The 15,495-nt window shown below is 39.9% G+C and overlaps 1 protein-coding gene and 1 long non-coding RNA gene across 6 annotated transcripts in view; one reads left to right on the forward strand and one right to left on the reverse strand.

The window, feature by feature from the left end:
• The window catches only part of LOC138747605 (phosphatidylinositol 5-phosphate 4-kinase type-2 beta), a 105,608-nt gene that overhangs the window by 63,253 nt on the left and 26,860 nt on the right, over positions 1-15,495 (forward strand). For all 5 annotated transcript variants that reach the window (XM_069906979.1, XM_069906980.1, XM_069906981.1 and 2 more), the window contains 3 exons: positions 5,161-5,313; positions 6,859-7,005; positions 14,678-14,716. In XM_069906979.1, the coding sequence (XP_069763080.1) occupies positions 5,161-5,313; positions 6,859-7,005; positions 14,678-14,716 (339 nt within the window). The remainder of the gene's footprint in view (positions 1-5,160; positions 5,314-6,858; positions 7,006-14,677; positions 14,717-15,495) is intronic.
• LOC138747608 (uncharacterized) overlaps positions 1-15,495 on the reverse strand; it is a 31,360-nt gene that overhangs the window by 5,945 nt on the left and 9,920 nt on the right. The gene's annotated exons all lie outside the window — the stretch shown is intronic.

The raw sequence follows: 15,495 nt of genomic DNA on the forward strand, positions 1-15,495 counted from the left end.
CCTTGATCTTTTCCTTCATCCCTCATTCCCTTTCCAGTCTCATCTGCTGACTTTTCCAAGTTTTTATACATTTATTTCAGATTTCGTGCATCTGTGTTATTTTTTGATATTCTCCCACACTCTCTGTGTTGTCCGTTTCGCCAATCCTTTTCCCATTGCTTCCAATTAAATTCTTCTTTTGATATTTGTGAAAATGATCAAATTCCCTTATGGCGGTGGGGAGGGGGGGCTGAGAATACTTGAATCTGCAAGGAGTTGATTGTGTGCCTTTGGGTAGAGAATAATTGGGTCCCCAATCCTTGATTGTCCTTTCACCTCAACCAATCAGACATTGAATGTATGGTGCTAAAGGGGTAGACGATACCTCAAAGCCCTTTCCATCTAACTCAGACATAAACAGTCCAATGGTGGTGCTTGACCAACAATCTGCCTGGAATCGAAAATGATTCATTTATCTTTCTGAGAATTTTGGTCCACAACTTAATTCCTGAAAAATAACCACAGCCTATTCTTCTGGAATACTCAGGGAGTGTTAAAATTTTAAATGAAGTTAAGCCACCATTTCAGTTGTATATGCTCATGCCCCAAATGATGTCCTCTGACAACTCTTTATAAAATTACATAAGCTGCACCAAAGAAAGAAGTGATTGTGTCGGAAGATTAACACAAACAGCAATTAAATTTAAATTTAGACATACAGCACGATAACAGGCCATTTCGGCCCATGAGTCCTTGCCGCCCAATTAACCTACATCCCTGGAACGTTTTAAACTGTGGGAGGAAACCAAAGCCCTCTGGGAAGACCCATGCAGACTTGGGGAGAATGTACAAACTCCTTACAGACAGCGCAAGATTCAAACCCTGGTCCCAATTGCAGGCACTGTAAAGGTGTTGCGCCAACCATTCGGACCTCACTCGCACTCTTTGGGACACAGGGTCATAGAGTCAGGCGACATATACCAGGCCCTTCTACCCAACTCATTCAGGCAGATGAAGTTAACATTGTGGACTGATCCCATTTACCTGCATTTGGTCCATATCTTTCCAAGCCCTTCCTATCCATAAATCTGTCCAACGACTTTTGAACATTATCATCGTGCCCGCTTCTAAAGCTTCCTCTGGCATCTTGTTCCAGATATGGACCACCCTCAGTGATAAATTTGGCCCTCAGGTCTCACTCAGAATTCTTCCCTCTCACCTTAAACCGATGGTGGTAAAATCCAATTCTGGGAAAAAGACTGAACATTCATTTTATTCATGACCTTCGTGATTTAGAAAAAAATTGTGTCCAGGACAACCGCCGTGCTCTATTTTGATTAAATGTTTACGTTCTCAAGATAGAGAAATGATTTTGAAAATGGCAGTTCAAAAAGCCAGGGAACAACAAAACCCCTTAATGATTCGGAATAACAGAGTATTCTTCTATGCGGGTTTAAGTCATGAAATTGTTAAAAGAAGAAAAGAATTTAATCCAGCAAAGTCAGTTTTGTAGAAGAAGGGGTATAAATTTGCTTTCCAATACCCAGCAGTTCTTAAAAGTCTTTTCTGGACAATATCAAGCACAATTCTTTGCTAATGAATAGGAAGCTTTGGAATTTGTTAATTCACTGCCTAATAATAAGCAGAACGGAAGACAATGTTATTCTCAACAAACGGAAGGGGATCGAGATAAATCGCGGGGAGAGATTTTAACAGGAAGTCAAAAGCTGACGGAGGTTCAGGTTGAAATCGATGATGATCAAGTTAATAGAGACCTTGAAGAAGCTGATCGTACTTGACCGATTGATTGAAATTAAATTTTGATATTCTGTATGGGGGAGGCGAATTATTTTTTTTCTGCTTTCCTCTTCCAGGTCAGGGCAAAAAGTAACAAAAAGATCCTGAAGTCCCCTGGTTATGACAGGATCCCATTCCTGAGAACTGTTTGTAACCTGAACTGTCTGCAAGTTGGAAGTGAACAAAAACCATGTGTGGGAGGGAGTCACAGTCAGAGCTGTGATGAGAGTACAATGGCAACCGACCTTGAGCTCCCAGGTCTGCTCGGCTCAACCCAGCCCTTGGTTGTTGGGGAGGGGGGCTGTCCAGAGAGAGAAGCCCCCAGGAGGAGAGGCTGCAGCCTTACAAGCAGTTGGCAATTCCTTCCCCATCCATCTCCCAAATGCTTGTTCACTTCCATAGGATGTCCATAACGAGCTTTTCAAACTCGGGAGAACTTGTATCAATAGTAGTTATGACCAAAAGCGTCACTAAACTCAGTTACACCTCACCCACAACAGCTTGATAGATTCGTTGCTTTGTGCAGTGAGAATAAGCCAGTTCACATCAAATCACTAATTCTGTCTCACTTCATCCATAAAGATCGTAGTGATTTAGCTGTAGAGGAATAGGCCACATTTTCCAAATTTCCACATTAGCTTAGGGTAGGGACAGCAGAGGCAGCTGTCAGTTTCTCCTGGTACTGACTAGGAGGTAGGAAGTGGGTGAAGGATGCTTGCCATCAATAGAGCTGTAAATTGTTGTTTGTGGGATTTTGCTGGATGCAACATGGCTGTCGGCTTTCCTACACAAGTATAATTACTGCATCTTAAACAAATTCCGTGACTACGAACAGCCTTAGGGCTTCTCTGGAAGACAAGGCAAGGTGATGTATAAATAATTACAAGGCTGCCTCTTGCCTCTATTCAAATCTCTGCAAATGCTGTAACCCGTTCTTCTCTCAGATGCTGAGTAACTTAATTTAGTTTCTATGATAATGAAAGTGAAATAGCCTTGGGCAAATCTGCTATTTTGGGAGCAAGCTATCTGAAACTTCTGGCATTTAATCATTAATGAACACCAAAGTACCTGTATGCTATAAAACCTGGTAATTGGACACGTTACACATGTTGTCAGATCTGTAGACTGGATAAACAGTCCATTGTTTGCCTGCACAAAACAGAGTAGAAAATATATCTATTTTGGCAGCAGTTATTAGAATTTTGTTGTGTTCTTTACTGTCCACTGTTGCATAGTACAAGAGTGAAACTTAAAAGTATGCATTTTAAGCTGATATACCGCAGCAGAGAACGAGACGATCCAAGGTTTTCAATTTGCTGAGTCCATAATTTATTGGAAAGGATAAATGTACAAAATGGAGAAGAGCAAGCAGGGAAAACTGAATGAGTCCAATATTAAGGTTGTAGAAGACTTGGCTAAATTACCAATTAAACAGATGAAAGTAAGCTCTGTCATGCTCTGCATGCAGATAGGCAAATTAGTGGTGAAAGGATATCTATTAAATATAGTGGATGCAGAACCAGGGGGAGTAGTGACACAGGATCCAACTGCCTAATCCTATTGCCAACAGCTCCATACGGGTGTTAAGTGGCCTGTTAAATGAGCTGATGGTGTTTTGTTTACTTAAAATCCTGCAACCACAGGGTTAGTGCCCAAGATGGTGGCACCTGTGCTCAGCAGTGGAAGAGAGATTGGGATGATTAGGTTCATTTCCAGGGTGCAGTGCTCCACTATTCATGGTGTGTATTAATGAATTAGGTTTGGGATTTTACTATCATAGCTCCAAATTTGAGGAGAACACAAAGCTGGGTGGGATTTTGAGGAGGAAACAGAGATGTTCGGTGTGATTTGGATTGGGCAAGAATACAAGAAAGTTGGAGCGGGTGTAGGCCATCAGGTCCTTCCAGCCTGCCTCACCGTTTAAAGTGACCATGGCTGATCTGTGATGACCTCAACTCATTGCTCCATCTTTCAAATACTTCTAACCCACTGGGACAGAGAGTTCCATAAAATCCCCATCCTCTGCAAGGAGAAATGTGAGGAAGCGCCTTCACTTCCTAAGGAGATTGAGGAGGGCAAGGCTACTGGCCCTCATCTTGGTAACCTTTTACAGGAGTACAATTTAGAGTAACCTTTTTGGCTGCATCATTGTGTGGTGTGGTAGCTGTAAATCAGTGGTTCTCAACCTTTTTCTTTCCATTCACATACCATTTTAAGTAATCCCTATGCCGTCAGTGCTCTGTGGTTAGTAAAGGGTTGCTTAAGGTGGTATTTGAGTAGGAAGGGAAGATTGAGAATCACTGCTCTAGACCCAATTGTTACTGAAATATTTTGCTTGAGAAAAATTGCCATTGGCCCATTTCCTTTCGAGTTATGAAACTGTGCACATAACGAGTCAATGAGGGACGATTAAAACAGTGGTTTTCAAACTTTCTCTTTCCACTCACATACCACCTTAAGCAATCCCTTACTAACCATATGTGAGTGGAAGGAAAAAGGTTGAGAACCATTGCTGTAAAGCATCGAACTGGAAGTCTAAACAGGATCATTAGAGCAGCCAAGAGGATAACTGGGATCTCCCTTTTCTCTATTACTGGGAGTGTTATCTAAACAGGACTCGAGGAATTATAGAATATCACTTTCATCCAGAGTGAAGTCTCTTTAACCCACTACCATCAAGAAGGAGGTACAAGAGCATCAAAATTGGGTCCCTAGGCTTGGAAATAACTTCTTCCCACAGGCTGTGAGATTGAACACTCTCCCTGTAACCATGTAAATCATCCCAAACTGTGTTTATTGTGTGTACCATAATCTGGAGAGACACTGTTTCCTCAGGTTGTATGTGTACAATCAGATGATAATCAACTTGAACATAATTGACAGAGAAAATCTCTTTTCCCTGTTCAATGCTATTCCTGTCTCTTCCTCAAGAATTTATCCTGCATTTAGATCCTATTTTGAGAACTAATATCTTTAGGGAGAGAAAGAAAATTAGGAGGGAGAATCACAAAGATTGTACAGATTTTATCAAAATCTGTTAATCTTTCTCTATTATTGGTTATACTTAGAGTTATAGATTTACAGCACAGGCTTGTTTTTTTAAAGATTTGGAACTGAAAATGACTGATTAACACATTTAAAAGCTAACACTGTGACGTAGAATGGTCGGTTTATTATTAGTATTTATGATTCAACTGGCCTTCCCCTCTGCATCAACTAACCCTATCAATGCAAACTTCTCCTTGTCTGTTTATTCAGTGTTCCCTTAATCTGCCACAACCACTCCCTGTGGTAAAAGGTTCCTAAATTCTGAATAAGAAGTTGCAATAGGAAACATCAATCGGAGTAGTACAATGTCTGATTAAAACCTGTTCTTTCTTTCAGAACTCAGTGACACGGAGTGCCCCATTAAACAGTGATGCGCAAAACCGAATGGGAGCTCGATTTTTAACTACCTATGACAAGAGATTTGTCATTAAAACCATAACTAGTGAAGATGTAGCAGAGATGCACAATATTTTAAAAAAATACCATCAGGTATGCAAGCAACTTTTGGTTTGACGAAGGGTTACGATATCAAGATTAGAATTTTTACCTCTGAAAGAACTACATGAGTAGCTCATTGCTTGAAACTTTGATAGACAATTGCAAATTAAAATAAATTAAACCTTTTGCATCCTGCAAGGACCTGGGAAGATTTATTTTTGACAGTTTAAAATTTTGTCAACTGCTTAAAATGGATCTGAGGCTGGGAAAGGAGCAACCCTGAGCTAATCTTCACCACCTGAGTGATTGATTACTGTGCTCAATCTGGCAATGAGCAAGGAAGTTAAACTGGGGCCAGTAGAGGTGGTCAGAATAGAGTCCTGAAGCAAGTGTTTAATAGGAAGAAATGTGTGTTTGCGTCTGTCTTCTCTCTCTCTCTCTCTCTCTCTCTCTCATATATATATATATATATATATATGTATAGACACACACACACACACACACACACACACACACACATATATATATATATATATTATATATATGTGTGTGTGTGACATGAGAGAGAGAGAGAGACCCTCCATAATGTTTGGGACAAAGACACTTTTTTTTCTTTATTTGCCCCTATGCTCCACAGTTTTAAATTTGTAATCAAACAATTCACATGGAATTAAGTGCACATTCCAGATTTTATTCAAGATTCTTTGTATATATTTTTGTTTGGTTTGACCATATAGAAATTACAGCACTTATTATACATAATCTCCTAATTTCAGGGCACCATAAAGTTTGTTTGTGAGTACCTGTACTTAATTATGTTTAATTGCTTCATTGGTGCAGGTATAAGAGAGCTGGGCTTGTTTCTAAATTTTTGATCACTTTTGGAGTCTGTAGTTGCCATTTTACAATGAGTTGTACAAATTTAAAACTGTGGAGCACAAGGGCAAATAAAGGAAAAAAAGTGTCTGACCAAACATTCTAGAGGTGTGTGTAAAATGTCGGTGGGTAAAAATTGTGTACATGCGTGTAAAATGTGTGTGTGTAAAAATATATGTGAGTGTCTAAAGGAAGTATGACCTGAAGCTACTATCCCAGACTGAAACATATTGCCTACACCAGGATTTAATAAGCCTTAAGAAGTAAAAAGTTCAGCTTTTTTTTGTTATAGCCAGCTTTTAGTTAAAAATTAACAGCAGATGGGACTTCCATCGATATTTAATGGGTAAAAGCACTACTTGATGTTGTACTGCCCCATCGAAACCAGGTCCAAGGTTCATTTCCTTGTCCATGCTGAGTTAAAAGGGGAACTACAGATGGAGCACAGAGATAAAATGGACAACGTTCCTCACTGCCCACTCTGTACATGCCCAGCTTTGATAGAAGTGAGAATGGAGGTCCAGGTAAAAATGGGATAGAGGCTCAAGAGGACCAGTTGAAGCTAATTTTATTTCATGAAATTTGAGCTTTAACCTTGGAGCCATTGCCCACAAAAGTCAGATTTCTGGTGCGGAGCAGAAAAAATGTCAACAGGTTAATGAAATCAGGGTGTTTCAATTTAACTTTGCTTTGTTTAATATGATTTTTATTCTTCTCCAGTATATTGTGGAATGCCATGGTAACACACTGCTTCCCCAATTCCTGGGCATGTATCGGTTAACTGTGGATGGAGTGGAGACGTACATGACCGTAACAAGAAATGTATTTAGTCACAGACTTACTGTACACAGAAAATATGACCTAAAGGTACTACCCTGACAGAACATGATGCATTCACTAGATTGTTTGGTGTCCATCCCTTTCATAACTGCACCAAAGACAAACTGGACCGATTGAAATGTTATGATAATTCTCTCAGAAAAGGGATTATACACTGCAAAAAAAAAAGATTTGTATTAAAAAAAGAATATGAATTGCATGCAACCAACAGGGAAGGCAAACAGATTAGATATCATGGGTAGACTGAAGGTACAATCAAAAAGTGTTTTATTTTTTGGCAGGCTTTGAAGGCCGCAGGGAAACAACAGGCAGTGATTCAGTGAGACTTCACCAGGGAAAGGAGTCAGTGAAGGAACAGGCTTCCATTGATGGGAAATCGGCTGTCCAGTGTCAAAGAGATTAATGCAGTACATAAAGCTGTGGAAGGTCACCATAACAAGACTGCAAAGATCTTTAACATTAGGAAGGAATCGAAGTCAGTTTGTTTGGATACTGAGAGCTTCCTAAAAGCTTAGGGTTTGCTAAGGTCTGAGGTAATGTGCTTATTGTTTTTGTTAACATGGAAGCCATGGGATCTTCATGGCGATAATGGCCAGCTTATCTTGTTAATTGGTTGGTGGATGAATAAAAATTCCAGTTAGAAATCCCCACAGAAATTTTTTTTAAGGTTGAGATTGGGGCATGTTGTTGGGTCTAAGAATAAGAACCTTTCTCTGATTTTAACCATGTCAGTGAAATTAAGAATTTTGATAATTTAACAGTAAGTGTAAGTGCCAATCGTACTATATGCTCTCCACATTGGCCAAACTATCATTTAGTATTGCAATAGCTATAGAAAAAATGCTTGCTAATGCATGAATTTATTTGTCTACTTAATTTTAATGAAAATTGTTGAATTATACTGTTCAGCACAGAATGTTCTAAGTACATTTCCTAAATTCATTAATTACTGCCAGTAAGTCAACTAATTATGAAGTTGCGTGAGTAATTTCATTATTGACTCAAGTGAATGATTATGAAATGCAGAATAAATTCATTTAGTTTAGAAAGAGTCAAGAACATTCCACAGAAAGTCAATGATTCTATTGTACAAATAAGAATTGAAAAACTAATACCCACCCTGAGGTTTTCCTGAGTGAATGTGCCACACAATATCGTACAGAGTCGTGGAAATCAATTGGGCCAGTTAAATCCAAACTGCTGAACTGAAGTTATAGACAATTCTAGTACAGGAGGCCATTGATTGCATCATGTTTATGCCACTTCTAGGCTTGCATACCTGCACTTTTTTCCCTAAAAATAAATTGCTAATTTCTTCTTGAAAGTTGCTGTTCAATTTGACTGTGGTCCAATCTCACATTCCATCTTAACCAAGCACAGTATACAAAAGGTTTTCATCTTCTTGCCTATTGTTGGGATACCACTGTTATCGGTGCTGACAAGTTAGACAAATGTGTGTGTGTGTGTGTGTGAGAGACGCATACCCCCATTATACTGATTATCACTGCCCACATGAGAGCTGCAATAATAATAATTACTTAATTTGAACAGTTCTTTCATGTCCCAAGGCACTTTGCGCTAGCATTGCCAACAGAATTCTGAGTTAATTTTTTAGATTGTATTTTGTAACCATGCTGAGGCCAATTGGAATTTTCAAGAATTTAAACATAAAAGAAATTAGCATTAGTTAGAAAACAAGTACTGGAGAGATTAACATGGAAAAATACAGCACAGTACAGGCCCTTCGGCCCTCGATGTTGAGCCGACCCATATATTCCTTCCTGAAAAAAATTACTAACCCTCCTACCCCGTAACCTACTTTTCTTTCAGCCATGTGTCTGTCTAAGAGTCTCTTAAATTCCCCCAGTGTTTCAGCCTCCACCACCATCCCCGGCAAAGCATTCCAGGCACCCACAACTCTCTGTGTAAAATAAAAAACTTACCCCTAAACTTCCCTCCCTTAACTTTGTGCAGATGTCCTCTGGTGTTTGCTGATGCTGCCCTGAGGGAAGCAGGTGCTGGCTGCCCACCCTATCTATGCCTCTCCTATTCCTGTCGACCTCAATCAAGTCTCCTCTCATCCCTCTACACTCCAAAGAGAAAAGTCCCAGCTCTGCTAACCTTGCCTTATTAGACTTGTTTTCCAATCCAGGCAGCATCCTAGTAAATCTCCGCACCCCCTCCTTAGCATCCACTTCCTTCCTGTAATGAGGTGACCAGAACTGAACACAATACTCAAAGTGTGGTCTCACCAGAGATTTCAGAATCAAAATTTATTGTCAGGAAGAAGTCACACAATTTCCTGTTTTGCAGCACCATCATAGAGCAAACATTTATATTATGAACCATCTGCCAACAATAATGGATTAAAAAATTAATAATAATAATTAGTTGTGCACGAAAAGTAAGGCAGTGTCCTTGGTTCGTTGATCATGCAGGAATCTGATGGTAGTTTGGGAAAAGCTGTTCTTGTGCCGCTGAGTGCTCATCTTTAGGCTCCTCTACCTCCTTCCCGATGATAGCAGAGTGAAGAGGCTGTGGCCTGGGTGGTGGGAGTCTTTGAACACTGCCTCATGTAGATGACCCCAATGGTGCCTGTGATGTCACAGGCCGAGTTACCAACCCTCTGGTGTTTTTGCTTGTCCTGAGATTTGGCTCCTCCATACCAGACAGTGATGCAACCAGCCAGAATGCTCTCCACGGTACACCTGTAGAAGTTTTTGAGAGTCTTCGATGACATACCGAATCTCCTCAAACACCTCACAAAGTCTGGTGGTGAGCTGCTGGTGAGCCTTCTTCGTGATTGCATCAACGTGGAGGCTCCAGGACAAATCCTCGGAGATGGTGACACCCAGAAATTTGAAGTTCTTGACCCTCTCCACTACTGAGCCCTCTTTGAGAACTGGGATGTGTTCCCCTGACTTCCTCCTGAAGTCCACAATCATCTCCTTGGTTTTGCTAACATTGAGCGCAAGGTTTTTGATGTGATACCACTCTAAGAGCTGATCTATCGCCCTCCTGTACGCTTCCTCACTGCCATTTGTGATTCTGCCGACAACTGAGGTGTTATTGGCAATCTTGTAGATAGTATTGGAAGTGTGCCTGGTCATGCAATCATGGGTGTATAATGAGTAGAGCAGTGGATTAAGCACGCATCCTTGGGGTGTGCCTGTGTTAATAATCAGTGAGGAGGAGATAATGTTTCCAATTCGTACTGACTAGTCTTTTGTTGAGAAAGTCGAGGATCCAGTTTCCAGGGGGGTAGGGGTTTGGGGTGGGGGAGGATTACAAAGGCCCAGAGTTTGTAGCATTTTGACCAGCAACCCGGGAGTAATGGTATTGAAGGCTGAGCTGTAGTCGATGAAGAGCAACCGTGTGTATGAGTTGCAGTTTTCGAGGTGATCCAGAGCTGAGTGGAGAGCCAGGGATATTACGTCTATTGCCGAGCGATTGTGACAATAGGCGAATTGCAGTGGGTCTGGATCTTTGCTTAGGTACGTGTTAATTCTGGCCATGACTAGCCTCTCAAGGCATTTCATCACAGTAGAAGTCAGTGCACCTGGGCGATAGTTGTTGAGGCAGCACACACTACTCTTCTTGGGCACCAGGATGATTGATACCCTTTTAAAGCTGGTGGGAACCTCTGACTGCCACAATGAGAGGTTGAAAATGTCCGTGAACACTTCGGCTAATTGGTTGGCAGAGATTTTCAGTACCCTGCCAGGTACACTGTCAAGGCCTGACGCATTGTGAGGGTTCACCCTCTTGAATGATGTTCTTCATCATCCTCAGAGACAGATATCAAAGGGTCCTCAGCCTTTGTAGGGATTCTAGTAGGCACTGTTTGGTTCTTCTTCTCAAAGCAGGTGTAGAAGGTGTTCAGCTCATCAGGTAATGAAGGAGTACAACCATCTATGGTTTTCGCCGTCGCTTTGTGGGCTGTAATGTCCTGCACTCCCTGCCATAGTTGCCGTGTATTTGTCTCTGTCTCTAGCTTCCTCCAGAATTGCCACTTTGCCTCAGAGATGGATTTCCGCAGGTTGTACCTGGTTGTCCTTTAGAGATCTTGATCCCTGAGTTTAAATGCCCTTGTTCTCACCCTCAGCAAGTTATGAATTCTCTGATTCATCCAGGGCTCTGGTTGGGGAACACCCGGTATGTGCGCATGGGCACACACTCATCTGCACAGGTCTTGATGAAGTTGGTGACACCTGTTGCATATTCATTCATTCATGTAAATGAATGAGTTCTTGAATATGTTCCAGAGTTTGTAGAGTTGCAACATGACATCTCTACTCCTGAATTCAATCCCCCTATTAATGAAGCCCAGCATCTTTTTGGCTTTCTTAACTATCCTATCAACCTGTGCGGTGATCTTGAGGGATGTATGGATTTGAACCCCAAGGTTCCTCTGTTCATCCATATCCTTAAGTAACCAACTATTACCCCTGTACTCAGCCTTCTGGTTTGTCCTGCCAAAATGCATCACCTCACACTTATCTGGATTGAACTCCATCTGCCACTTTTCTGCCCCACTCTGCATCTTGTAACTTTCTACAACCTTCAACTCCATCCACAACTCATCCAACCTTCATATCATCCACAAACTTCCTTCTGCCTCTTCATCCAGGTCATTTATGAAAATCACAAATAGCAGGGGTACCAGAACAGACCCTTGTGGCACTCCACTAGTCACCGACCTCCATGCAGAATACATTCTTTACACTACTACTATCTGCTTTCTTCCTACAATCCATTTTTTATCCACAAAGCCAAGGTTCCACTGATCCTGTGCCTCATGACTTTCTGGATGAGTCTCATGGGGACCTTGTCAAATGCCTTGCTAAAATCCATGTAGACCACATCTACTGTCCTACCCTCATCAATTTCTTTTATCACCTCCTCAAAAAACTCAGTTGAATATGTTCCAGAGGCATGACCTTCTCTTCACAAAGCCATGCTGACTATCCTTGAGTAGACTGTTTCTCCAAATGCTCATAGATCCTATAATTAAAAACCTCTGCATTAGTTTGCACACCACTGACATAAGATTCACCGGTCTCTAATTCCCAGGATTCTCCCTATTGTCTTTTTCTTTTAGTTTAACATATAAATCCTACATACAAAGTCTATTAATAAAACAAATAATAGGTCATATCATAGACATATGGATAGAAAATAAGAAAAACTATAGTGGACAATCCCTTGATCTAACTAAAGGGTAAAGTTTTGTCTAATTTAATGATATGTTCTATGACAATCATATTTAAACCCATATTTAACCAGTTAATCTTAAAAAAAAAATTAAAACTATATCTAATCTACTCTCTCCCTCAAAACAAGGTTACCTTTGTTGAAAAAGATGTAAAGCTGTGGATCAAGTTGCAACCTTCAGACACTAGACAGAGAATATCCGGAGCATCCTAATTTCTTAAATCTTCCAGTCATGATAGTATTCTCTGAATGGGCCCCACATCTTTACAAATTGAAACTTTCTATCTTTAGGGTTGTTTCTAATTTTCTCCAGGCTTAAATAGAACATTACATCATGTAAATACTGTGTATGAGTGGTGAAGAGTTACTTTTCCATTTCATTAAAATTGCTCATCTGGCTATCAACATGATGAAAGCTAAAACTTTCTCCTGGGATACACAAGAAAAACAAAACAAAGCAATTAAAAGAGCATGGTTCTATTTTGATCATAAAAATTGTTAATAAAGTTTGGAAAATATTTTCCCAAAATCTTACAAAATTTGGGGACTCCCAAAACATAGGAATCAAGGAAGCTTCAAAAATTTTACACCTCTCACATAGTGGATCAACATCTGCATAAAAATTAGATAATTTAAGTTTGGACATATGTATTCTATGGACCACCCTAAATTGTAATAAACAATGTCTTGCACAAAATGAGGAATCATTAATCAAGCTAAGAGTAGAGTAACAATCTTCATCTGAAAATTTTATATTCAAATCACATTTCCTGTCATCCTTAATCCCAGCCATTGAGATTAATCTTAAATCCAGTTGATCATTCTAAATCCATGATATTAATCCACCATGAACGAACTGTATATAAATCAAGAATATTTGTTTTTGAGATTGGATGAAAATCAGAGAACTTGTACTGAACAAAATGCCTAATTTGTAAATACCTATAAAAATGTCTTTTAGGAAGATTAAATTTAGCTGACAGTTGTTCAAAAGAAGCAAAGTTATCTCGAATAAAAAGATCTTTATGATACTTTTTTTAAAGCAGGGACTCCATTTGCCATTCTCCAATCCTCCGGCACATCCTGTGCGGCTAAAGAGGATTCAAAGATCATACTACTGTCTCAGCTATAATAGGACGTAAAGCTGATAATTCTAATGACCACGTCCTTGTGTGTGAAGGTGATGGCTCTGGAGATAGTGGATTTAAATTATTTTAATTTTAAATTTAGACATACAGCACTGTAACAGGCCCATGATAATCTGGTGTGGGTCGAGGATTCATTAATGGGCATAAAACAGCTATAAATAGGTCTTTTTCAGGTTGAGGGTCTGTTACTGCTGAACAGTGACAGGGATAAGCAAATTGGACCCTCAAATCAGTAAAGTTGTCGCTGGTCCTCAGTCTTGTTCACTTGCCCACTTGCCATATCTCTTGATTCCCTGAACCTCAAAAATATATTGATCTTTGCCTTGTGTGATCTAAAAGCTGAAACATCATAGTATTTTGGAGGGAAGAATTACAAAAGTTTCTAAACATGAGTGATGAAACTTCCTGCGTCAGCCCAGAATGGCTGCTTGCACATGCACAGGCTGGCACCTACTTTAGGGGGCTTCTCAGCCAAGTGCTTCTCTCTTCTTAATCTTGAGTTTCAGTGTGCTTACTGAATCAAATCTCTTGAGGAGAAGACCAACAATCTATTAACTATGATCTGCTGTGCTCTCTGTACCTCCTGTGCCTCAGCATGTCAGGATACAGGATCTGCCAATAATTGTCCTTGGCTAGTTCTGATCTGTGAGTTCTCAGGAAGAAAACTCAAGCTGATTTGTAGAAAAAAGAAAAGTGAATCTTTCCATTGCCTGTTCATGCCAAGACAATAAGGGGTTTGATATGAGAAGTTCAGCCGTGGGGAACAGGGTGGAGCAGGACAGTGGTGCTGGGAGCAAGAGGATTGTTCAAAGAAAATACTATTGTTTACACTTTAAATGAGTTTCTGAATTATATGTCATCTTATCCTTTTTATGTTTCAATGGAAAATGCAAGAAACAATTTGGACAGTTTTTAAAGACTATATGGTTTGAGCTTATTTTCATAAACAAAAGCAATATTATGCAGGTGATTCATGTATGTTTATTTATGGCCTAACCTTGGATAGGTGCCCAGTTAATGATACTGTGGCTGATGTGCAACAGTGGACAAAAGAAGCCCATTTTGCCAAATTCAAATTTTCATAACTTTTTACCCCCTCCATAAATCTTCGTCCGCGAAGCCAAGCCAAAGAAAGATGAAATAGTTTAATATTCTTCCAAAATGGTGCCAATTGCTTGAGAATTTCAGATGTCAAAATACCTGATAAAGTTTACTTCAGTAGGTTTTATCTCCCTCCTCCTCAGTTAGGTTATAAGAGGGGAGATTGAGGGAGAGGATACAATTAATTTCCTCTTTAAAAGACTATGGCAATAATTTCCTCTTCTTTATTTCTATAGGGTTCAACAGTTTCGAGGGAAGCCAGTGGAAAAGAGAAGGTATGTTAATCTGCATATCTGAACTGTATAACCCTATAACCCTCCCTTCAACCTCTCCAGAGTAACTCAACAGCACCCATGCCTCAGGCAATGTAACAGCTTTTATTTACAAAGTGTAACTAACAGAGGAAGAGTTCATTTAAACAATTTTATTCTTTATTTCAACTGTGAAAGCACAACTAATGCAATATTTTATTTATTGTATGTAAAAATAAATCTAGGTATTAATCAAAAAACTTTTTTTTGGTAAAGCATGACATTTCACAAAGCCATTTTGGATTTATGGGATTGACAGAAACATAAGATATGTCACAGAGGTTTAAGTATTCTTCTCCAATTGGTCTTTATAGTCAGAGAGTATGGAATCAGGCCTTTCAACCCATCAAGACTGTGCTGACCATCAAGCACCTATTTACACCAATCCCACTTTATTCTTACCAACCAAGATTCTACCACTCACCAAGAAACCAGGGGTTAGCGTAGCTAATTAACACCCAAACTGCACAATTTTGGGAAAGAGAAAGAAACAAGCATCCTGAGGAAAGCTGCACAGTTACAGAGAGAATGTCTAAGAATGATGCCTCGAACTTGGGTGTCTCTACTATGGGCTCTCTGACATATTATCCTTGATGTCCTGGGAGAGTGCCCACAGGGAAGAACAAATGCTCTCACTGATTCTGTGCATCTCCTGGAAATTAAACAAAGCCCAGCGGAATGATTTTTGGCACCAATAGAATGTGGTGTTTTGATAGGTCAGGGAGACCAATTATTGAGAAAAA

The sequence above is a fragment of the Narcine bancroftii genome, chromosome 12 (genome assembly GCF_036971445.1).
Source record: "Narcine bancroftii isolate sNarBan1 chromosome 12, sNarBan1.hap1, whole genome shotgun sequence".
In the NCBI taxonomy this organism is placed as follows: Eukaryota; Metazoa; Chordata; class Chondrichthyes; order Torpediniformes; family Narcinidae; genus Narcine; species Narcine bancroftii.